Source organism: Alosa sapidissima, chromosome 3 (assembly GCF_018492685.1).
Source record: "Alosa sapidissima isolate fAloSap1 chromosome 3, fAloSap1.pri, whole genome shotgun sequence".
In the NCBI taxonomy this organism is placed as follows: domain Eukaryota; kingdom Metazoa; phylum Chordata; class Actinopteri; order Clupeiformes; family Clupeidae; genus Alosa; species Alosa sapidissima.
The window spans coordinates 32918912-32944889 of record NC_055959.1 but is presented as its reverse complement, the minus strand read 5'-3'; the positions used below and the strand labels follow the sequence as shown (position 1 = coordinate 32944889).

At 42.2% G+C, this 25978-nt stretch overlaps 1 protein-coding gene across 1 annotated transcript; it reads right to left on the bottom strand.

Annotated features, from left to right (window-relative positions):
* Positions 1–6264: 6264 nt before the first annotated feature.
* Positions 6265–24932, bottom strand: LOC121705547 (alpha-tectorin-like). Its single transcript, XM_042086582.1, has 24 exons — positions 24899–24932; positions 23553–23674; positions 23134–23409; positions 19193–19288; positions 18937–19090; positions 18043–18299; positions 17781–17927; positions 17090–17669; positions 16405–16988; positions 15713–16274; positions 15032–15630; positions 13730–14294; positions 13444–13640; positions 13125–13334; positions 12773–12961; positions 12355–12644; positions 11458–11726; positions 9847–9966; positions 9455–9639; positions 8961–9121; positions 7787–8032; positions 7483–7645; positions 6796–6898; positions 6265–6434 (listed from the first exon to the last, which is right to left on the bottom strand). Exons 1-24 carry the CDS (start codon positions 24930–24932, stop codon positions 6334–6336), a joined length of 6210 nt encoding a protein of 2069 aa, XP_041942516.1. The 3' UTR covers positions 6265–6333.
* Between the last annotated feature and the right edge of the window lie 1046 nt (positions 24933–25978).

Genomic DNA, 25978 nt, shown 5'->3' with positions numbered 1-25978 from the left:
ACAACTTAGAATACATAATCCAATTTACGTTCCCATTCTTTATTGTGTTTACCTGTGATGAATCAGATTTTAGCGTGCAAAATAGCCTACATTTAATGGTCATAATAATGTGATGAAAAGCGGACAAAAATGCAATCAAGTTATGAAACGAGACGTTGCCAGAATAGTTTGACATTATCTTTGCTAAGTGAATATTTTATTAGGCCTATGAGGTAAAAAGCAGAGAAAGCAACATGTGGTTTAGTCTGTAGCCTACTGCATCAAAATTTAAGCCTACACATTTCCTCTCTTTCTTACTCGACTTCTTTCTTATCTTCAAACGTGTTCTTAAGTGGCACCGCGAAAAATTATTGCATGGTGCAACAATCTAATCTTAAAATAATTACAATTATTTATGTCTCTGTGTGGTATATAACCTACTTGGGATGCTTACATGCAGATGTCAAAGTGTTTCTATTTTCGTATTGATGTGAATTAATGTGTAGATCCGAAGTTTAAATGGTAGGCCTATAGCTGTGACGTGCAGTCACCTGACATCACCGTCAAATCAGAGGATATTTCAGAACTATTAACGTGGACAGCTCCCCTTAAGAGCAGTGCATGCGTGTTCACGCTACGAGCATGTTCGGGAAACAGTCGGAAAAACCAAACGAACGATCGTAAGATGAATCGTAGAAAACCCTCTTAAGAGCGTGTCTCCGTCGTTATCGGGGAAGTGGGCCCTGGCTAGTTGTTATTACTTACCTATCCATTTAATCCAGTGTTTTCCATGTCGTTAATCCTTAGTCAGATAAATAGACTGTATAAATAAGTCCATTTAGTCAGCATACAGCTGCTAACAGCTGCTAACGTTAACAGCTAGCTAAACAGCTGGTGCCTGTTCAGCTTTGTTGGTGCCTGCACAAAACACATTAAGTTAAGATTTCCCTTAAAATCCGATTTAGGGCCCCCTTAAAATAAAATGTAGTTTTCCCTAAATTTATTGTCTTGCAACTCAAGTGACAGGCTGTGTTCGTGTTCGCTGTTTTACAGATGTTGCAGATCTTACATTACAGATGTTAACATAGCTTCTAGGTTAACGTAACGTGAGAGCCAGCTCAGCTGAGATCGCTATCTGACAGACTGCCATTAATGTCAATATTGTTAAATGGACTTATTTATACAGTCTATGAAATTAAAAACGGCACTACACATCGAAACCGATAATAAATCGTTCTGGCTAGTTGTTGATACAATGTCAAGCATATTTATTTTCAAATATCGAAAATATATTTACAAAGACACGTTTATTTATATACATTTGTTTATTTATTTGTATGTCACATTTTTATATTTCCTCTTCAGTGACGTACATTAGATGGATAGATGATGGCTGGTTCGTAGTTTTTCGTATACAATCAGGCCATTTGGGAGGTCAATGCCTTGGGCGACAAGTGCATCAGCCTGACGCTTTATGGTTGCTCCAATTCCATCCGCTGGACCCTTTCCATGACCGGCTTCCAGAAAGTTCCACGTTATCTTTTGGAATCCCAGCTCATGGAATTTTGCTCAAAAAGAAGTTCTTTTTGGATCTATATTGAGTAGTTGGGCCATCGCTTATTACATGCAGGGTGGTTGCTGCCGGGTTCAGTTCTCTCAGATAGCTCAGCACTTTTTTGAGATGGGCCCAGGTTGCTGCTGGGTCGTGGCGCATGGATGAACTGATGGAGCACATAGACACAACACCATTTTTTGTCTGTGCAACACCAGTATGGAGAGTTGTCTGCTGGTGTGAGTCTCCATAGTATGTTGCCTGAATCTCTTTCCCATATTTACAGATGTAGTTTTCCGCAAAGTCTATTTGTATAACCATGTGTCTTCGTTTAGATTTTTCTTTAACCCTCTCAAAGACAGGTACTGATGTTTTATGTTGTGAATGTGCTTTACCATCTTTGTTTTGAGCTGGTCTGAAAATACACTGAACAGTGTCTGCATGTTCCCATGTACTTTTTCTTTTGCTGTAAAGTGCACTTTAACGATTTCCTTGGAGCCATCTCTCTTCTTCTCTCTGTCTTCCACAATACTTTTCCAGGACCACCACGACGTCTGGTCCTCCTCATCCAAAGCAGACGATTCAAGTTCTTTCTCTCCACAATAAAGGCACTCTGTACATGCATTCCTTTCGCACATTTTCACAACAAAGTGAATGAATTAAATCTGTAAGTTTAGAAGTCTGAATGACTTTGCTGAAGAACAGCTTATCGGCCATAAACTGAAGGTTGGCGTGTAACTTACACATACACGTCTCTCTGTCTTTAATTGTAGGTTTGACAACCCGAAAAGGACGCATTTTGCAAAACTCTGCATATGAGAGATTTGCCTCAGGATATTCACGTGTAAACTTCTGGTGAAGTGCTTTCATAGACTCTTCTGCTTTTTGCTCTTTTTCCTTGTAATCGTCTCTTTTTTCCCCGTCGACGACCTACTGTTTTCGTCTCGTTCAATTTAAACTTAATGACTTTTTCTTTTAAATCTTCGCCCAATTTGTTTTGCTGTGTTTTCCTGGTGTATTTGAGTTTGTTTGTCCTCGCCATGTTTGTCCTCATTAGTTTTACAGAGAATCCAAACTCTTGTTTGGCCATGTTGACCAATCTGTACTTTTTTAGAATTTTTCCAGCCACAACTTTTTAAATGACTTGTCTTGCTTTGTTATTGCTGATATTCATATATTTTTTCTTTAGTTCCGAAAGAACTGTGTTGTGGAAGAGTAGCGTTCTCCTCAACTCTGTTGTTGTTTGCTTCATTTGCTTATTTGTTTTCCTTTTAGACACTCAGCCTCATCCATTTTCTTTCTCAGACGACTACACCTTCCACTTTCCTAAGGGCATGGTCTAGCCTTTCTTTAATTTCATTAAGGTCTCTGTAGACCTTTGGCCTTGCCCCTACCACCTTTCTTCTCCCTCTTTCTCTCTGAGGAGTTCTCATTGCCCCTCTCTCTGGCTGATGTGGTTCATCAACATCATCATTATTTGGGATTGTGGTGGTGTTTCCCCTTCCAGGAACCTCTCTGCTGCTGAGACCATTTTAAGTCTGTTACTGTACGTCTGTTGCGTTGCTTAGTTCACCACTGTCTTCTCATCATTCTTTGGTCTCTCACTGACATGTCTGCAACAGTCTTAACTAATCCTTGTTGTTTTTTCTTTGCATATCTTTCTCTGTCTTTCCTTAGGAACTCAGCATATTTTACTGAATCAGATTTTAGTCTTTCCCTGTATAGTCTGGCCTTCTCTGCTGATGTTTGGGGTGACATCTTCAAGGAACAGCAGAGAGACTATGTCAGACTTAGTTGTAACCAATAAAATACTTTAATTACAAGGTCAATATATGCAAATCATGTTTCTACACTACATGTTTTAGCACTATAGGCAAAGTACTTTGCTTTTTAGCCCTGACAATGAAATGCAAATGCAGTGAAATGCAAAATGTCTTTTCCACAACTGTCTGTCTTTACCACAACCATGGAGATAGTTGTGGAAAAGACGGTTGTTGAAAAGACATTTTCCCCCTTTCCCTCCAAAATCTCAAGCCTGATTAGCCTGATAGTGTTAGTTTTAGAGTTAGCAATAAATAATCACAAATTACAACTAATTTCATTTAAAAAATCCAGTTATTTTGTCGTCGGTATGAATTACAAGCGGTTCAGAAGTGACATACAATAAACATACTCTAAGTATAACTCATATTTACCTTGATTTATTATACGGCTCTTCACAATGCTAGTAGAACGCTCCATTGACTTGAATGGGATTTCCCAACGTTCTACGGTAAAATAAATTCATGTAATTACCGCTGCAAACATATAATTACCGCTGTCAATGGCAACGGGTTTTTGTGCTTCTGATACGTCTTTCGTATCAGCCACGTAAACTCCTACCTCTCCTGCAGCTCCCATCTCCATTTTACATTCCCCAATCGACTAATGACCTGCACGCATGTGCAATCAGACTCCCTATTTAAACCCCGTCTCCTCTCAGTCTTTGTCTGGCCTCATCTGTGATGACATAAAAGGACTTCCTTGAAGTGTTCTCTCCTCAGCCTGACACGCCTGCTCCTGTATGCTTCCTGGTCTCCTCCTGGGTCTGTCAACCCCATCCTGTTTAGCCAAGTTTTCTGATCTTATGTGCTTGGGATTCTTTTCAGTTACTCGTCATAACATACATTTATACAATGTTTTTATTTTATTTATAGGCCAATATAAGATACACTACCAGTCAAAAGTTTTGGGTTATTTAGAAATTCCCATTCAATACTTTCAGATTACATTATGTGCTTATACATAATTGCAAAAGGGTTTTCCAACGTTTTCTCAGTTAGCCTTTTAAAATGATATCAGAGTAGTAAACAGAATGTGCCTCTGGAACATTGGATGAATGGTTGCTGATAATGGGCAATATAGATATTGCATTAAAGATCAGCAATTTCTTTCAGTCAAGAACCCTTTTGCAATGCACATAATGTAATCTGAAAACTGCTGCCCTGATTAAAAAAACAATGCAACTGATCTCAGCTGGTGTTCTGTCTATAATGGAATGGAATGGAAATTTCTAAGTGACCCACCCCAAACTTTTGACCGGTAGTGTATATCAGTGTTTTTCAACCTTTTTTGTGCCACGGCACACTTTTGACACTTAAAATGTCCCACAGCACACTAACATCCTGTGTGAAGAAAAAATAAACATACCATAGCCTAAAATTTCAAATAATACACAGATATGGCCTTATTATGGCTTCTATGCAAGACCTGCTCAATAAAACAAGCGCCCTCTGTTTCATTTGTATCTGTTTCATATCTAATTTAATTGTTGTTATGAACTGGATATGTGATGATTCTGTGAATACTGGATATGGGACCCCCGTTGTACAATGCCTGCATACCACAAATAGTGCAATCATACAATCAATGAGAGCATGTGGTTATAAATTCTTTGATGCAACAGTTGCTTTTCTGGACCAGTGAATGACATTTGGGTAATTTTCTGCGGCACACCTGATGATCTCTCACGGCACACTAGTGCCCCGGCACAGTGGTTGAAAAACACTGGTGTATATGAACATTTTATTACATCATATAAGTATTACACATACATGTCAGATTTGGGTAGCCTAGACTTTCCTAAAAAAACACCTGATATAGCATACAAAGTTGTCCATTATAATGACCAAGACGGATCTAAAACACCTCATATAAGCCCATAATCGTCACAGAATGTTTCCTTTTCTTAAAATGTTGAAACTTCCACATATGAAAGTAGCAGAAAACCCCTTAGCAATTATAAATCACAATGCGTATAGTAATTTTAGATTAGATAACCAGACTCTTCTGTCGGTCCTTCCATATGTCTGTTCACCTATTCCCATTACTGTTGCTACTGTTCACTGAGTGTCACAACAGTCCTTTGTAAAGACACTGAATACAATTGTGCATACTTGTCCCCATAAGATCACTATTGAATTAAACATTATATTTCCCATACACACAAAGGGCCATGACTTAAATCAGTGATGTGTAAAATTCTTGTCCTTTCATTTTTGAATGTGTGTGTGTCAGACCAGTGGGGTATACTACGAAGCATGTTAGACATATCTAGGCTATGTAGACATATCGAGGCTTCACAAAGCCTTGACTCAGAGGTATACGTTAAGTGATACTACGATAGCAGTTATGTGATATATTTGTCAAACTAGGCTTTCAGCTCAGATCTGTGCGCGTTCTCGGTGTTGGGATGACGTTGGCCAATCGTGAAACGTGGAGACCGCCTCTATTTAAAAACAATTACTTCCGCATTCATGAGCGATAGCTTAATCTACACTGCGGTCATTTTTTGTGTCTAACCTATAACATCAAATAAATCAATTGTCATCAGTTGTTGTATGGTATGCACGTCCATAGTGGGATATTTGCACGCACAGCACTATTAAAGCGCATTCGAGATCCAAAATGTTAGTAGAGGCGGAGCTCCACCTGTAAGATATATGACAGAATCCTACATGTGAGATAACTTCGTTTTTAAGACAATTGATTGGTCAGTGGGCGGTAGATTACACGATTTGAGCTATAACTTAGCACATAACCTCCTCCCGACCAGGTTTGGTTGACAGCATAAGATACCATGGTGATATAGCGACACTAAAACAGATCCACTTTCGTGTCACAACACTGGGCTGTGTGTTGTGTTGTGTTGTGTTGTGTAGCTGTTGTGTAACTGTGCTGTGTGTTGTGTTAGGTTGCGTAGCTGTTTATATTGCTGTGTGCTGTGCTGTGCTGTGCTGTGCTGTGTTGTGTTGTGTTGTGTGTTAGATGAGCAGAGCAGAGAGGAGCAGGACCATCAGAGATGCAGTCAGACCCGAGGCCTTAGACACCCTCACAGGCTGTGGGACAAACATGTTTCTCCCCTCTGGAAAAAAAGAAAAAACAAATGAGATGATGGATAGAAGAATGTCAAATGTTGCTAATAGGAGGCACGTTTGCTGGTAGCCTATTCCAGTAATGGAGGCAGTCAATAAGAGAGCAGTGTGAAGTAAAATCTTTAAGTATCAATAACAAAGACAATTGTTTTCAGGTGAACAAACTGACAAACTGCAACAACACCAGCAAAACTAGTGTCACAGTGATGACAAAGATGCTGTTTTCTCAGCTGTTAAAGTTATGGATGTCATCATGCTTTGCTGAATTACATTTGGAACATAGGGAACAATTTCAGACCACAATAATTACAGTAAATGACAAACAGTCAGTGTTAAATCATCTTTATTTACCTTCATTGCCATTGGCCAAAACCAGAGGCCCCAGTGAGATGGAAGCGCTGTCATGGAAATCAACAGATCGACGATGCCTCTGATGGTAACCTGGGTAACAGTGCTGTAAAAAGAGAGCCAAATTACGTTAATTGGTGGAGTTTTGAACAAGACCGTTTATTTGCATTATCACTGAATGAGCTTACAGTGAAGGCTAAGGGGGCAGGGAGCACGTCAAAAAACAAATGCTATTTTATACTACTGAAAATGCTATACTATATACAAATATATATATATATATATATATATATATTCCACTATATATACAAATGCTAACTATAATTACACTTCTGTGGTAGTGTGGTGAGGGTCTCTTCTTTTAGAAGTGTATAGAGAGGTTATAACAAGACTTGTATCTGCAGGAAGAAAATTCCCTGGATTCCTGGTCCGGTATCGTTAAATCAGCAGGTGCGTTCAATCTTGCAGCACTGCACAGATCTAGCTGAATCTTACAATACAAACATGCCTTACATTTAGCCAGATCTGTGCAGCGCTGCAAGATCGAACGTGTCCACTGATTTGATGATACCGGACCAGGAAGTCAGGGATTTTTATTTTCTGGTTATTACTTGCTAGCCCAGCTCCTTAGCCACTATGCTACCATCACCATAACTTCCCACTGCTGTAGTTTGCATGTGTTGAACTTACGGCTGTGCAGTCATTGTTTGCCACCAAGCACAGGTGGATGCTGCAGTGCAGGTAAACCTTGGAGGAGTTTGCATTGAAGGTGAACATCCTGAAGGAGAATCGGCCTGTTGTACTGACCCCATTCTCCACCAGCTCCACTGTATTGTCATTGGGGTTAGCACACCTAGAAAGAGAGATACACACCCACGTGATGACAACAGCAAGCCTTATGTGTTTAATAGTAGGGTAAAACAGGTGATAGGGAAAAGGGAAATTAACAAGTGATGGTCTAGTAGTAGGTGTGTTGACGGTCTGCACTTCTTACTCGTTTTTGATGAGGTCCCATCGGATGTGGTAGTTTGGCTGATTGACCGGAGTGGCCCAGCAGGAGTCGATCACCATGGCGATCTGACGGCTATCCACTCCGTCCACTTGGACAGCCACGAAGATCTGCTGATTCACCGCCACATTCACCCTCCCAGAGAACGCATGGGAGAATCCTGCATCTTCATAGGGAATCATACGGACATGGTAGCTTCCTTTCCCTCCTGGTAGCTTCTTAGTGATACGGCTGAAGAAACAAACACATATAGACCCTTTCAACAATAAAAACAAAAACAATGCTTGAACGTTCTATTTGGTTCCCAATCTACTTCCTCTGCATTAAGATAACATATGGAATGTTAAAACTAGGGCTGTCAATCGATTAAAAAATAATAATCTAATTAATTACATACTCTGTGATTAATTAATCTAAATTAATCGCATATATAATTTTTGCTGTGAAAGTGTTTTAAATATTTATATTCAAATGAATCATTGAATAATCAGCATTAGTCACAACTCTTTTATTATTATTTTCACTGTTCAAATAATGGCCATAATAATCTATGATATGACCTAATATGCTGAGGAAATAAATTCAAAAGTGCTTCGGGAAGAAGTTTTTTTTTTTTCACATACAAGGCATTTCAGGCCACAGATATAACCTAGGCGACACAATTGCATTGATGTGCGACTATAGAGTTGAACTCCGGTGATATGCAAATTCCTTGCTGCAGACATTGCAAAGGACTTTATTTTCAACACTTTATTTTTATCAACACCATCAGGCCATTTTTTAAAAGTAAATAATCCAATCAATGATCCAGGTAGCACGTTTTCTTCTCTCTCCTTCATTTTACAGTCTAATTTTTACTGACTAGAACGGCTCGGGGTCAAAGGTCATACGGAATCACACTCATTTTTTTAATCAGTTATTTTTTCTCAAATTAATTAATCGAAATTAATCAGTTATTTTGACAGCCCTAGTTAAAACGGAAGTCTTGTGGGGCCAACTATGATGCTGATAATGGAACTCTCTTGAAAGGGTCTATAGATGACTGAATTCAGTTCATATGAAGTCTTATGTTTTTGTTTGGTCACTGCTGTAAGGCACTGCAAACTACCATGAAGTAAAGCGTGGACATGGAGTGTCTATGATAGAGGGAAGAACAAACCTCTCCAGTGGGTTGATTTCTATATTCATAGAGAGGGTCTGTGTGAGGGGGTAGACACAGCAGAAGAGCAGGTTTATCCGTCTCTCTCTGCTGATGGGGCCGTTGGCTGAGTTGGCCTCCCCATGGATGGAGTTCTCATAGATGAAGTGGGTGCTGTTGCTCTGTTGGCCAACACACAGCACATGCAGGGGTAAATGTCCATGACAACCATGATGTTCTACCAAATATTTTCATCTATGTTCTGGGGTGAGTTCTCAGTAAAGATTTTTTATTTAGGCTGTTCTTTGGAAGACTTCCAGAGGGGTGAAGGTCTTTTGGTTTCGCTCAAAGAACAACACCTAAAGATAATACTCCACCAAAGAAGAGCTCTGTATGTAATTGCTTACTGTACTGACTATCACCAAGACCAGTAATTATTCTTACACATAAAAAACATGTTTTGCTTTCAAATTTAGGAAGAATACTAGACCAGTGAGAAGGGAAAGCTGTTGTACCCTTAGCGAGGTTCCACAAACGTGGTTTTCATTGTCGAAGAGGAACTCCACTCTGCCATCTTGGAGTGTGCCGTTGCAGTTGGGGTCGTTGAGGCGGAGGGTGTCAGACGAGAAGCCTGCCTCAAACAGCTGGCAGCGAGACAAAGACATGGTGCCTGTGCTGCTGGAACAGAACTCAACAGAGTCTGAGAGAGAGATGGAGATAGTGGGGGGAAGACATGAATAGGTGAGAGAGGGAGATGGAGAGAGAGATGGAGATAGTGAGAGGAAGAGATTAAAAGGTGAGAGAGGGAACAGAGGGAACATAAAGAGGATGAAGGAAGAATATAATGAAATTTAAAACACTTGCAGTGTCCATAACAGCAGCATTAGTAGATCATACAAAACCTTACCATAGCACTCAGGTTGAGGTCTCGGGTGATCCTCATTGCAGAAGCAGCCGTAGACTCCATCTTTTTGGCCACACCACTCCTCCTCAGTGCAGTCCAGCTCTTCACAAGGGTCAACTGCAGCTGTTGAAAAACACATGATGACTCCATATGTAGACTATGTGTAGAATTATTACACGAAGACATAGGCAGAAACAGGTGGATTTGGATCATAATTTCTATCATAAGGTCCCCCTGTGGTATGTATGGATGAAGCACATAAACACTCAATAATGATAGGAAAGTAAGTTGCCATAAGCTGGTATTGCATCTCGGCATCTCATCAGTCGTTTGGATCATAATTTCTACCATAAGGTCTATTAATGGCCCTTTCCAATTTCCACCATCTGCTTTGCAAACTGTAATAAGATGTGTCTGTCTCCCCCCTGTGGTATGTATGGATGAAGCACATAAACACTCAATGATGACAGGAAAGTAAGAGGCCATAAGCTGGTATTGCATCTCGGAAGGCAGACAGGTTAAGTTCATGCTAATATTTCTTGTAGGCAAACAATAAACATTATTTCATCCATTCTGTGGTTGGATGCGTGTGTGGACTAATAGACTATCCACCGGAGCTGCATTTAATAGTAGTCTATACTCTTGCCCGCCAACTATTGGCTAAGAAAAATACTGGCCCGCGGCCAAAGTTACTTGCCGACTCCTAAACATTGTTTACACTCCTACACTTACACGTTTTCGACTAAACTAGTTAACTGAACTGAACATAGTTAATTGAGATGGACTAGGCTATTTCTGTTTGTCATGCACTTTATTGAAACGTGCTGTAGGCCTAGGCTACATTTACATGCACTTGCATATTTCTCAATATTAAAACTTCCTTATTTTCAACTGAACTCACAGATAATGAACATACAGAGTATCTTTGGTTTGTTATGCCCTTTATCATGTGTCCTACATGTTGTGCATGCACTGTAGCATTTATTCCAGTTTATTTAGCTATATTTCTGAAGAAGACATTGTGTTGCCTCAGGCCCGCTGCACATCTTTTGAAATTTGATTTGAAATAATCAAATATGTCTATTTCATAAAGTAACTTTCTTTGCATTTATTTGATTCCCAATCAAGATACACTGCTAATAATTTCTTTACGTTGAATATGGTTCTGAAATGCAAAATAATAGAATTTTAATCATGTGATAATATATGCGATTAATCACGATTAACTATAGAAATTCAGCGATTAATCGCAATTAAGAAAAAATGAATCGCTTGACAGCCCTAATATATGTATATATTTGTATGTAATGTATTTATAACTGGGGAAGCGAAAAATGTTTTTACTACTCAGTTAGTACACTGAAGTATTCACACCCTCTTGGATATTTCCCCTTATTTTTCACATTCGGTTATTTGGCATTATATATTTTTTAACTAACTAGAAAAAGCCCAAATTAAATTGATAAAAATTTTAATTTATAGACGCAGTAAAATGGGAAATATCCAATACAGTGACTTTTTAAAGAATATTCACTGTGTGTAACATAAAACTTCATATTAGATGAGGCTGTGTCAGTGAGGCAGGCAGTGATAATGTGGACTTGATGTACTCACAGCAATGCAGTGCAGAACGCCATTCTGGTGTTTGGAGCCCCAGCACATTGCAAGCTGTCTCATAGGCCTCCACTGCTGAGCACAGCATGCCATTGGCTGGTGTGTAGGCACAGAGATCGTACACACAGGAAGTGAAGTACGCCTGTGGGTCAACATGCAGGTGGCACTGCTGGAATGGGCCACTGCTGTTGGTGATGATGCTGCACAGATCTGTGTATTCTGCTTCAAATACACACGTGTCGTCTCCAATTCGGTCACTGGCTCCACATCTAGGGAGGACGAGGAGAAAGAAATAAGTATCAGACGTGTTGCGTGTGTGAATTTTAAAGGCGTACCGATTGTGTGGTGTGAATTTTAATGAGAGTATAGTTCCATGTCAAATCAGCCTAGTAAATCGCCATGTTTCCTTTTCCATTAGTCTTATTGCACATTCTAACTTGAGAAGAGACAAGTTCTAAATAGGAAAATTAGCGGAAATCTTATGTCACTTTTAAATGTGATGCTAGCAGGCAAGATGCTAATGGTCTAGTCCGATTCAATGATCTATGCTAGGCTGGAGCTAAAAGTGGTATCGCCAGACTCGGAGAATGGCTGGATGAACTTGAGAAAGGCAAAAATCGATTGTTTAACTCAAGGGGAGGTGGAAAATGAGTGTAATTCCCCAAATGGTGGAATATCCCTGTAAAGGTGTACAGATTTTTACCAGGATTTTTCACCTTTCTACATAGTTTCTACATAACTGGAAATCTGATCAATAGCCCAGTGTGCCAAACGATGGACATAATCTATACATTTCTGAACATGCAGGTTATAGTCATTGTCAGCCATTTAATCCTATAGTTTGGAAATGTCACCTAATGAGTACATTTTGTGTCTTTTCCAATAATTCCAACTCACCCAGGACTGCTTGCATCTGATTTCCAACTTTGACCGAATTCCCTGTCAGTCTGGGCCAGAGTGCCATTGGGCAGAACTTTGTCGTCTGCTGGGTTGCCATTGTGATTGCCACACATTCCACACACAGATTGGTGATAATCTGGACTCAGTCTGACTAGAAGTCTACTACGACCATCAAACTGGACCACCAACTCTCCTGAGGCATTCACAACCACAAATCCAGACTCACGAGTCAACTGTGCCAGGGAGCCAACGTGAATGCTGTTTGCATTGTTATCTTGGCCATCAATCTGCAAAAAACAGAACACAGCTACAGGAGGTGGGACAGACATGTTTGCATACTGAACTACAAGACACATGTCCTCACTGACTTGACCCTTTTGTGCCCAATCAGAGAAGGTCCATAGTTTGGATGTACCTTGACTCTCCTGTTCTGTCCAATGCTGATGTGGCTTTGAACTCCTCCCTGAGAGAGCCACACATCCACAGTGGACACAAAAGACACAATTAAGTTGCCACGGTGCCTGTTAGCGGCTACTACGCGGAAGGTCAAGGCATCATCACTCATGTTGCCACAGGTGTGGGTGATCTCATAAGCACAGGTGCCCTGAAAATAGATATTTGAAATATGTTTAAAACTTGTGTTGAGCTGGTGGAAACATCTCTTTCAGAATTAAGAACTTGAATCTAGAAACATCTGGAGACATTTCTCTCAGATTTAGGATCTCATTTTTGGTTTCATTTTTTGGATTCCATTCTGTCTGTTCTACCTGAAAGTGAGCCACAGCCCCATCAAAGGTGAAGTAGTGGGGGTCTCCCCAGACCGTGCAGGTTGACAAGCGGCCATAGCAACCCCGGCGGCCATCTTTGACAGAGCATTCCTGACTTGGAGGGCAAGAGGACTGGATACAGCGAAGGTCATTGGGGGCAAAACACTCACAGCGCTGTGAACAGTCTTGTGTCCAGAACTGTTCTCCGATCTAACAAACACAAATAACACTGAGATTTAATTTACTTGCTAATGGTTATGAGGTAATAGAATCACTGTGTGTGAGAGACACGTCATCCTCTTGGTCAAATTCTGCTTACATCAAAGTAGAAGCCATCATAAAGACAGCCACACTGCTCCACAGGCACACAGCGCCCCCCGCTCCTCACAAATCCATCATCGCAGAAACAGCCCTCAGCACACGTCCTGTCACAGCTGGCATCAATGCTGCTGGCACAGGTGTGCCCACACTCTGTGCCACACAGATCGTAGTGGCTGTTTTCTGGACACTCCATTTCTGTTGACACAGGTATGTTTACTTATCAGACATTTGAATCAACCAAAAGAATCAATTAGTGTAATTCAGTTTGAGTCCTGGAAACTTACGGCAGGTGGAGTTTTGTCTCCAGGGGTAGACAATGACATTTTCCTCTTGGCATGCACTGACATATGCTTCCATTGCATTGCAGAGGACTTCGCTTCTGTCCCCAGACAAGCACACGTCAAAGACACAGTCGTTGAAGAATGGCTGGGGGTCCACATGGGAATGGCAGAAGCTCAGTGGTCCATTGCTAGCTCTGAGTAGCTCACACATGGCACGGGCTGTCGAGTCATCTTGGCACACTGGGCAGGAGTTTCCACATCCTCCAGTACAGGGAATGCCGTCATCAACCTTCCAGTAGTCTCCAAACTCAGAGACAGAGAGGGCAACAGAGCCTGAACTGCCGTTATGGACCGTAAAGTCATCACCCTGGAAACCGTTGAAGTTGCCACACAAGCCGCATGTAGCTCCACTGTAGTTGGATGGTACTGTGATGTCCAACACCCACCGGCCGTCATAACTGACAGTTAGACCAAAGTCTGTTTTCACAAATGTGTGAAGCCCGTTGGCATACACTGACACTCTTCCCTGATCAAGAACGATCGGCAAGTTTCTTGTCTCGCCATTCACCTGAAGTCAGAGTTATCTTTTGTGAGACAGGATTTTATATAACTTGTTTTTTTTTTCTTTCTTTAAAATTTCACTTGAAAAGAGTTAAATACCAAAGAGATGCTGGTGGTAAACTGCAGTTTTGAAACTTAAAGTATTGGAGTTATTTTTTGTATAATTATGTCTGCGTAGGCGATAGGTGAGGTAGCCTAACCTAACACCGGGAGTGTGTGTGTGTGCGCGAGAGAGAAACGAGATGAGTGTTTGTGTGATGAGTTTATAGTGTATTGCTCACTTGTAACGCTCACTTACATGCATTAGTTTACTACTTAAAATTTCGACTCACGACATTAGGCTACAGCCGCTACTAATACTGTACGTTCTAACAAGCTAATACATTCAATTAGCCAACATCAGTGTTTACGTTGCCTTGTGTCGGCGCTTAGTGAGCTGCTGTTAACAACTGGATGCTTTCGGTTTAGATGTTGAATCATCGTTGTGGTAGGCTAGTTCTGCTTAGCAGTTGGTTTCAGTCATTTCGCCCACTTAATTCTGGGGGTGCGCGTCACTAATAACAGTCCGTGTGAAACAATAATCCCTGAGCTGAGCAGGCCACGTAACGCAAGTGATAGGAATTAACCGAAGGCTCGAGGCAGAAAATTTTCCTCGATCATTTTTTGTAATCGAATTATTCAAATTACTCGAGTAATCGTTTCAGCCCTACTAAAGATGATTTAAAATCTGAATTTGACCCTTACCTGCACGGTCCCCTGGTTGTATTTTGAGATGTACACAAGATGTCCAGACACATTGACGTAAACAGCCACAGTGATGGAGACCTGCAGACCATTCCATGCCTCATTCCTGGCCTCCACCTGAAAGTGAGGTAGGCCTTGTGTTCCATTGCACACTGATGCCAGGACGTAACGACAAGTGCCCTGGAAGTCAAAGGTGCGTCTGTCAAAGGAGGTGTAGTGTGGGTCTCCAGAGGCCGAGCAGGTGGCCTCAGGTTTGGGATGGCAGCCATACTGTCCATCCACAACTCGACAAGACTCCTGAGCACTACAAGAAGAGGCGGTGCAATGCGACTGCCCAGTAATGCCATTACACTGGCACAGGGACTGGCACTCCTCGCCGTACCAGTAGCGCTCTCCACTCTGTCTGTAACGCCCACCGTGGTGGCAGCCACAACCTGTGGGTGGCACACAGCGATCCCCACTCAGGAGGAACCCGTCATTACACTGGCACCCCTCCTGGCACTGCTGGGTACACAGGAAGGGGAAAGACAGGCTTGGGCAGGAAGCTGGGCAGGATGTACCACATAGCTCATAATGGCTGTTAGATGGGCAAGTTGCCTCTATAAAAAGGAATGACAGGTCAGTTCCATTTCAAACAGTTTCTTTTCCCATATATTTATTATAATATGTCATCACACTTACCACAGTTAGTGATGTTCCTCCATTCCCCTACTGTGATGCCACTCTGTTGGCAAAGCAGGGCGTAGCCACGCAGTGCCTCACACAGTCCCTCTCGAGCACCTTGGGTCCTCACTAGAGTCTGGACACAGTCTTCAATTCGGCTCCAGGGATCCAGGCTTGCTTGGCACTGGCCAAAAGGCCCATGTCCCCATCCCATAATGCCACAGAGCTCCCTGAACTGGCTGGTGTTCTGGTAGTGTCCAGGTTCCCATACCTGAGGTTCTACACAGTGTGCTGACAGGGAGCCATCTCTCCAGCTGTCCCCAAACTGCTGAGAGTCGTTGAGGGGAATTCCAGTGGGGGAGAGGAAGTCATCACGAAGGTCTCCATTCAGATTTCCACACAGGCCTCCCAGAGTGCCGTTGTAGTTGTCTGGAGCGGTGATGCGGATGACGTGTGGCCAGTCAGCTCTCACCAGCACTCCGAAGTTGGTTTCTATGACAACACCCTTTACACTGCTGTGGTAGATGCGAATATGACCGGGGCTGACGCTGAACGGAAGGCCCACTGTTTGCCCATCCACCTAATGGGAGAACATTATGTTTATACTCACAGATGTGTATCATGGTATTGGAACTGTAATCAGTAGCTGTATTAGACACACTATTTGGGTATCTCTATTTCTTTTAAGTGGGTAAAAATAGATCCTGTACCTTAGTTGTGGCTCCCTCTCCCATCTCCACCGAGACTTGTGTTCCTTCTGCTTCAAACTTCAGATGTCTGTCAAAATCTCTGTGGCCTGTGGGAACTTTCTCAACAGTTACTTGAAAGTGAGGTAATTCAGATTTTCCCCTGACCCTAGCCAGCGTCAGACTACAGGCACCTGGGTAGTGGAAGGTCTGTCCATCAAAAGTGCGGTAGGACCCGTACCCCTCTACCCAGCAGGTGGAGTAGCTGACAGGTCTGCAGCCCCGCACCCCACCGTGGACCCCACACACCTCAAGCTCACTGCAGCTGTGTGCCTGGCAGATCATTGACCCTTGAGTGCAGTGGCAACGTCTCCCACAGTCCTGGTCTAGCACCACTGTCTCCCCAGCTGTGTAGTACCGCCCCTCAAAGGTGCAGCCACAGTCACTCTGCCGAACGCATTCTCCACCGCTTAGGACATAGCCAGCATTGCAGATGCAGCTCTCCTGGCTGGGCAGAGGGCAATTCTGGGGGGCGTTGGGGTTGCTGCAGGTTGCAGGGCATCCAGTTCCTTGTGATTCAAAGTGACTGTTGGCGGGACAGGGGATTTCTGTGGAAGCATATATTGAAGTATATTGAATGTCTGCCAAAACAACTTTTCTAGCATGAATTGTTTACAGGATACAGTATATTTACAGAGTCAGCACCCACCACAGAATCCCTGGCTTCTCCACTGGCCCAACTGGATGCCCTCTTGTTGGCACTGGGCAGCGTACACATTGAGTGCTTGGCAGAGGATGGGCTGATAACCATCACTCACACACAGATCATACACACAGTTTTCTACGAAGGTCTGTGGAGACAGCCTTGAGTGACAGGAAGCAAACGGACCGCCACTGTCGGTGAGGATTCCACAGTGGGCCGTGTTTCCATAAAGAGTCCTTTGGCTATGGGTACAGGCAGCACAAGCAAGTCCTGCACATCGCACATCCTGGCAGGCAGGGTCAGTGTCCCCTTCTGCCTTCCAGCTGTTAGCAAACTCCACGTCTGAGCTCACAAGCTGCCCACCGCGGGTTCGGAAGTCATCGTTAGGGTGGAAGTTGAAGTTGCCACACAGGCCACAGGTTGCGTTCTGGTACTCATAGGGCACTGAGATTCTGACATAGTGATTGGCATCGTAGGTGACCAGCAGGCCAAAGTCTGTACTGACAACCACAGAGAAACCTGATTGGTAGACTTGGATGGACCCGTGTCGGAGGGTAAATGGGGTCGTCACAAAGCTACCATTCACCTGAAGGAGATTACTACCATTAACACTGGGCTAATTTGACTAGAACAGTTTGAACTGAAAATATATATTTCATGTCTGGGAGTATTTGGTATGCATTCTTGTTGTGCTTACCATTGCTTGGTACTGATTGCCTTTGACAAGTTCAATTTCCTCATCATAAACCCACACTCTTACAAGACGGGTCCAAGACACATGTGTGCTGCCCCGATGTTCATTTTTCCCTTCAATCCGGTAGTATGGCAGTCCATTGCCACAAGCCTAGTGGACATTTAAGTGAAAGCTCCATTTTAGCCTTAAGCTCTAAACACATAAAAACATCTCAACAAAGAAACTTAATGAACCCATATTTCTAAAGGTAGTAGAAGTATAATACCTCTGAGAGGACGTATGTGCAGGTTCCCTGGAAGTGAAAGACTTTCCCGTCAAAGGTGTAGTAGTGGGGGTCTCCAGAGATGGTGCAAGTGCGGCGCTGAATATTCTGGCAGGAGTACTGGAAGGATGCTGGACGACACACCTGGGAGTAGCTGCAGGGCTGCTGCTGGCACTGGAGGAGGCCTCCACTGACACAGGTGCATCTCTGCTGACAGGTGGCATCTCTCCAGAAAGAGTCCCCTACCTGCACAGGTGAGCCTGAAGGAGATCCGGCATAATTAAAAACGTGTTTTCCACCAAATATTAATGCTAAGATATGTTGGCACCAGTGGCATGAAGTTATGGCTCTGTGCAGTCAGTGCACGAGCAGTGCAGGCCTGGCTAGGCATTGTGCACAACTGTAGATGGGGTGTGCCTGGGTATTTATGTTCTACACTCTCTCTGTTTGGCCACTAGCTTTCATTTTGGGCACTCGGTGCCTCTGAGACATATTCTCTCTCACACCATATTTTATAATTTTACATCTCCCTCTTTCTTTCTAATTACTGACACAGGCATCGCACACACACAATTCATTAATTTTTCTCTCCCCTAGACTTTTGACTACTACACTGTTTATTATTGTGATTACTTTAAAGAAAATACATTTTGAGTATCCTTAATCCTGTTGTCTGTTTTCATTTTTATGTCATGGGTCATGAGTCAGCTGTAACAAAAGAGTAGCTCATTTAATTTCAGTGTAAATACTTCTTTGACTTTCATGGTTGTGGATGTCATGGTCATATCATATCAATGATGCTTGTACATTTGACAAAATCACTGACTGAACTATTGAAATACCACTGATGCATTTGCAATGTATTGGACAGGTTACGGTTAAGATAAAACAACTCACCATTGAAATGACAGCCCCTTAGACCGTGGTCAGTTCTGAACACCCAACGACCTGGTATGTTTACATTACTTGTGAATGTTATATTTGTGATGTTGTTCATGAATGATCCAGGAATTGAAAAATGATGAGTGGAATTGACTGTGTCATAGCCAGCCTGAAAACAGAATTTGAAGTTAATGTGAAGAAAACTACCACCTCACCTTAGTTGATTTCCAAAGCATTCGAAACTGCAATGAATGTCATTTTGTAGGTTTACCTGGACATTCCATTGATTTGGGGCGATGACTCCATAGTTCATCATTACAAATGTGTATTGAATGCCTGAGATCAGAACCACTTGGAATGATGTCTCCTAAAACATGATATTGCATTTTTAGCAAACAGAAGGTATTATATGAAAATACAGGTGCCTCTCAAAAAAATAGAATATTGTGGAAAAGTAAAACATTTTCCATAATTTATTTCATAAAGTGAAACTTACACACACTCTAGATTCATCTAGAATGTATTCATGTATATTAGCCGTGCAGACCACATTAAAAATTATCTTTTTAAAATGTTTTTATTGTACACCTGCACTATACCACCATGGACCACACACACTTCCAGCTCTTCATTTGCCAGTCTTTAATACTCCATTTGACCTCTGACTAGAGGTTTGCTGGTAATTTAATAGACACAAGGGGCAGTGTGCATCATACGTGTTCCACAGCAACAATAACACTGGGCTGCCCGCAGATGCACCTGCCTGTTAATCAGCTTAATATACTCGGATATATATATACACCAATTAATTGGTCTACCTGACAAACATCCACTTTATTTTATTCACGGCTGTATTATTGTAATTCCCTCTATCTAGGCCTCCCCCTGTCCCTGCGAAATCATCTTCAGATGGTCCAAAATGCAGCTGCTAGACTGCTGACCGGTACCAGAGACTTTCTAATGAGGAGACACAGCACTCAAAAAATCCTCCATAGAAATGCATGGGGCTAGGCCGTTGTCTACACATATCCCACCCCTTCCTCGGCAAAACGTCGACATGTGAATACATAGAGCCAATCATGTGGTGTGATGTGAATACATTGAGCCAATCATATCGTGTGTTGTGAAGACATCATGTCAATGCCAATCATGTGTTGTGAACTCGCCGCTGGAGCAGGATTGGTGTCGTGAAGCCTTGCGCACGCACATTTCTGCCGAATAGGATGCCCGATGAGTGCCCAAAAAGCGTTGCAATATGGCCGCCGAGTGGAGGGACTTGCCTAAAAGGACTTTGCCGGTACTAAGAAACGTGACCACATTATTCCAGTCCTGGCTTCCTTGTGTAGCAGGCAGACCTTGTCTTGGCTTTTTCCTCCTGGCCTCTCCCTGGCTCTCTGCTAATGAGTGGGTGGGGCCAATCTTAAGGAGCTCTACAGCAAGGAGCTCGTTAGGTTCCACTGGTTGTCCCTCGTTTGAGCACTGGGGTCTACCGACCGTCAGATATGTTGCTGCCCTAATGTTGTAGACTAACCATGTGCTTGGTGTAGCTAAACTCCATTTCTCTATAGCCCTGTAGATGCATGGATATGCTGTCTAGTGATGGGTAAATGAAGCCTCGAGCGCTACTCGGCATATTTCCCTACTGTGTCGAGTAATGTGCCGAAGCTTCGAAACATGGAAGACAAGGAAAACACAGCGACATCTGATGGTTTGCATAAATTATCGCAGAAATGATCTGTTTCTCAATTCAATAAAAATAAAATACGATTAGGCAACATAAACCCGTCACTCGTCACGTGAAGATTGGTGTTTCTGCGGAGGCGTGAAATCATGTGTTATCCCAGTCAATGATCCAATCGGTCTCCCATCCACTTAACAACCGCAGTAGACACTACTTAGCTTCTGGACCAGGACGAAGTATTATCAACCTCAACACGCTATGGACAAGAGTGAAAAGGAAACGACCAGGCGCCTAATTAAACCAAATCCTATATGGCCCGACATGTTTTGACGTTTCATGAATCAAACTTTCAATAAAAGGAAAATATTATGTCAGCCATTATTGTTAGGCCTACATAGAAATTATTAGCCTGTATTGCTTTTAAATTACATGATTGAAGTTGAGACAAGATTGCAACACAGACACGTTTTAATGTCATTGTTCTAAATGGCAAAGCTTTAGGCTAGGCCTAGGCTATTTCTTCTTTATTTCTATGTGCATTATATTATGGATTATGGACATTTTCCGGAAAGAAAGGAACGTAAATTCCCAAACAGAGAAAGCATATAAGGGCTACCCACAATTCGCCTGACTCTTGCAATACAACACAACTCATTCCGACACTAGAGCGGATGCCCTGGTTCGCGCAATTCAAAGCCTTTGAATCAGATTCCGAGCAGTCACGTGGGTGTGTGTCCCAAACAAAGCTTCAGACGTCACACTCACAAACCGAGGCCTCGTTTGTCATCAGTCACGTGATTTTTATGGAAACGAAACAAGCCTCAAACCGGGGCTTCATCTGGCACGTCCCTTTCTGCTCGACACAAGCTCCGAAGCCTCGCTTCATTGGGCACATCACTAATGCTGTCCTCATCTGTTGTCATTGGGAAAATTGGTATAGAGAAGAGTATGGGTATGTATAGCTTTAAAATAAATGTGGATGTTTTGGGAAATGGTATCAGGTTTGATGTACGTTTTGTTTGTCTTCCAGGTAACACAGCCTTTCAATCCGCGCTGTACTAAGCGTAGGTCGTGCTGCTGTCTTGTCTTAGTTTTGTTTTGTTTCTGTTTAGCTTTGCTTGCACTTGGCAACTGTCTGCATTGTACTTGTACCCTTTTGTTTTACTTTACTTTATTATCTTAGTTACCCAGTGTCTGTCTATTCCATAGAGTCTGGGGGCAACAACTTTTAACTGTTTGTTAATTTGGCAGGCAGGGTTCTCGCTGACGGGAGGCTAGTCAGTCACCTAGTGGTGGTGCAGTGAAGATGCACATTTTGGTGTGAATTATCAGAATGTTTGCTGTGGTCTGTGGTGTTACTATTTGATCTTTCTTGCTGTGCGTGTGCATGTGTGTGGGCTCTAGGGCACATTATCAGTAGTCTGCCTCCCCCAGGTAAGCCTCTGCCTTGCTCATCCTGCTCCCCCAGGTGAGCCCCTGCCTTGCTCATCCTGCTCCCCCAGGTAAGCCCCAGGTAAGCCCCTGCCTTGCTCATCCTGCTCCCCCAGATAAGCTCCTGCCTTGCTCATCCTGCTCCCCCAGGTAAGCTCCTGCCTTGCTCATTCCACTCCATCGTACCTCCCCTATGGAACCAGTCTGCTAGTTATGATGATTTCTTTTAAAACAGAAGTACATCAAGAAAACATAATAAATATTGTTCTACTTTCCTAACCCAGACTAGTCTTTATGTCTTTTTGCAGCTACTCCCATTTCCTTTTCCCTGACTTCTATTAAATAAACTTGGTCATGTTTTCACTGGAATTCACATCTCTGCCTCGTGTATACGAACCTGTGTGCAATGGTGCAATTATGTGTTCTCTTAACTCATTCCCTGGGTGCTAGGCCCAGGGTGGCATAGTCTGGCTACAGTGATTGGCTGTTAGTGCCGTCCTCCAAAAACCTCGCCCTGCTACATTCGCATTGGCTTCCTGTTAATTTTAGATTCCAGTTCAAGGTCCTTTTGATTGTTTTTAAAGCTCTTAATGGGCAGGCCCCTAGTTACATCACTGACCTCATCCATCTACACCAAGTCACTAGGTCTCTCAGATCCACGGACAAAACTCTCCTTCATGTGCCCCGGTCACGGCTCAAACAAAAGGCTGACCGACTAAGCCTTCGCAGTTACAGCGACACGGCTGTGGAACCAATTGCCCCTGGACATTAAAAATGCTCCTTCTATCTTTACTTTTAAGTCTAGGCTCAAAACCCACTTTTTTACCTTGGCTTTCCCAGCTTCCTAACCCTATGTTCCCATATATGTAACTCTGTACATGTCTCCTGCTGTCCTTGCTGTTGATCTGTGTGTCTGCTGTTGTAGTTCTCTTACTGTATTTATTTGTTTACTTAATTTTTTATTTGTTTTATTTTGTATTGCACTTGTGAAAGTGAAAGCTGTGTTCAACTGTGTTTTATAAATACATTTTACTAACTATTTTATAAAAATGTACACACCCAATTACACTTGGTGTATGAGTATAATTTTAGTGACCTACTGTGTTACTGAGCCAGTATGGCACTCTGTCCCATGTTGCAACAAAGACCCAAGAGGCTGAGAAGATTATTCCAGGGAAGTACTGGTTAATGTCGGTAGTGGCTTGCTGGAGAACACTGCCGTTGGTGTACTGTCGGTAGGATATGATGCCTCTCGCTCTGTTGTCAATGTCTGTCCAGAACGGGGCAATGATATCTCGGTTCCCATATCCCGGGAATTGGTAAGGATACCATCTGTACCATGCACTGTCAAAGGTGAGGTCACCATTGTTATTTACCTGCAACAAAATTGTGTGGTTTTACCTCATATTTCTTAATTTTTCTTATGTTCTACATCATACAGTACTGAAGACATCAAAACTATGACGTAACACATATGTGCTTACAGATAGCCCATAAAAAAGCTTTTGTGTCTACCCACAAATATCTGGTTGTATGTCACTCCAAAAAATGTAAATGGTTGAAGCAGTTTGATCGGAGGGGAACTCCCATCAAGTTCACGGTTGTTCACGTTGTCTCCAAGTCCATAGGGATAGAATATATCTGTAAGGGTGACATTTTGTAAATTGCATGCTAGAATAAAAACCTTCACTTCAAAACATTTTTCAAATCTGTTTTGTCACAGCTGTTAATCTGATTTGTCATAACAGTTAATCAGTGGTAAGTACTGTAAGTGCTAATGTCTGAGTCACACAAGGGCGCGGGAAGGGGGGTGCTGAGGGTGCTGCAGAACCCCCTGCTGGCAGGAGATAGATTTTTAAAAAATATTATATATTTACTAATTCGCTGTCTGACATTATTTATATTTTTGTATGTGAAATGATGAGTCAAATAGCAAAAAAGGGTTATGGATAGGTTCGAATATAGGCTACTAAACCGTAGAACCGTAGCGTGGTTTCATCTATGTGATGGGGGGGGGGGGGATCGGAAATCGTTGGACATCCATTATTTTTGTTATTCAGCACCCCTGGTCAAAAATAGCTTCCCGCGCGCCTGGATTCACACCAGACCAATACTCTGTTGAGAATTCATTCAATTCATTTTCGATTTCCCAGGGTCATCACCTATGGTTCCCAACTTCCTCAACCCCAAATGAGGGACACTTCACTTCAAATGCGGGAATATAAATATGATTTATATATAATTCAAATGGTAATAATGACAAAGTAATTTTGTTTTTATTTGATACATTTCTTAAGAAATACTACCGATTTCATGCTGTTTAACTCATTTACAAATGGTGCACTGTCACTTTAAGAGCATTGTCTACACGGTATTCATAATATTTTGCCAGCTCCATTCAAATATAGCCTATGACTATTCCACAAACTGTAACATTGTTTGTGCCACATTTAGGCCTATAGCACAATATTAGCTATGATAAGTATATTAAGCAAATTTGTCTTAAAAGGAAGCAAATTTAGTCAATAAGTTCAAACATTTGACTGAGCGCAAAAACTATGTTTATTTGGGGAGTTTTGAGCAAGACCATTTTTATTTTTTGCATTTTCACTGAATGGGCTTACAGTGAAAGCTGAGGGGGCTGCTAGCTCATCAAAAAACAAATGCTATTCTATACCACTGACAATGCTCAAAATATAACTAGAATACACTTCCGAGGAACTGCAAAGTGTGCTTGCTCAGGTGCGGTTCACCAACAGGAGCAGACAGTGAAATATGGTGCATTGAACTCGACTTGATCCAAGGATTCCAACGGTATCTCATTTTTCAAAATTGGGTGTACAGGTCAAAGATTATGTGCAGTACCGTAACGTAAAACTTCAGTCCCAAATAGACGCATGTATCTTTTACACACTTGGTGTGGCTACAGGTTTGGATAAATAAAGGTCGGTCTCAAATAGAGACCAGGGGCCATATTCACAAAGAATTTTAAGGCTAAAAGTAGCTCCTAACTGGCGAATTTAGGAGCAATTCTTAAAAATAATGGGCGTCACTCCTAACTTAAGACTCCTAATTTTTTTCACTAAAAGTAATCCACGAAGCATTTTAGACCTAAAAGTAGCACCTAAGTCTGGGACAGCTTAAAAGAAGTCGAGAGGACTCCTAACTCCCTAAGACCTATTCACCAACAGCTTTTTGTAGCATCGCGATGTTTTGAAATCCTATGCGGCTACAGGAGCTTCCAATCGCGAGGGAACAGTTTTGCATTGTACAGTGGGTACCAGTTAAGTTTGGACGGGTTCCTTCATGAATCACTCACCCCATTTTCTCGGCAGAAATGGCACAAACTGCAGTTGACACAAACAACCACAAGGTGTCACTTGGGAGTTCTGCCACTACTAAGGATGCAATAACGCCACCAACAACCAAAACTACTCATTCTCAACATGTAAATACGTCTCATTGTGAATCAAATTAAAATGTTCTCCTCTTTGCAAACGTATAAGCATAGGCATATGGTGACAGATTCATTTAATAATGTTGCAAAGATACTGCATCAATCCGTATGTTTCATTATGCTTTTAGGTTATTTAGCCTTACTCATTCATTTTGGCTAGGCCTTTTTATTCAGTTATTCATCATCTTCAGTCCTTTGCACTACTTGTGTAGCACACGCATTCTCAGACCTGTCACCTGTCACTCATCATCGTATGGGAGGTGTTTGGAATCATTCCCGCGTTACAATCATCAGCCAGTCAAGGTGGCCACTTCAGTCAAGCTCGTGCATGAGTAATGACGTCATCCATAGCAACGAAGACTCACTCTTAGTTTAGGAGTTGTCATTTTTCCTTACTAAGAGTAGGTCTGAAAGGCTTTGTGAATAACTTTTAAGAGAAAACTCTTAGCTAAAATCTTTTAGTGCGATTTGGGAGTACTCCTAGTGGT

Bases quoted from the DNA above. Each gene is read 5' to 3' on its own strand.
- LOC121705547 (XM_042086582.1), bottom strand. From the start codon at position 24,932: ATGCGTCTATTTGGGACTGAAGTTTTACGTTACG. The intron at 23,675-24,898 runs GTACTGCACATA...TCACCCTTACAG, and splicing joins GACTGAAGTTTTACGTTACG to ATATATTCTATCCCTATGGA. The intron at 7,646-7,786 runs GTAAGAAGTGCA...CTCTCTTTCTAG, and splicing joins TGGGACCTCATCAAAAACGA to GTGTGCTAACCCCAATGACA.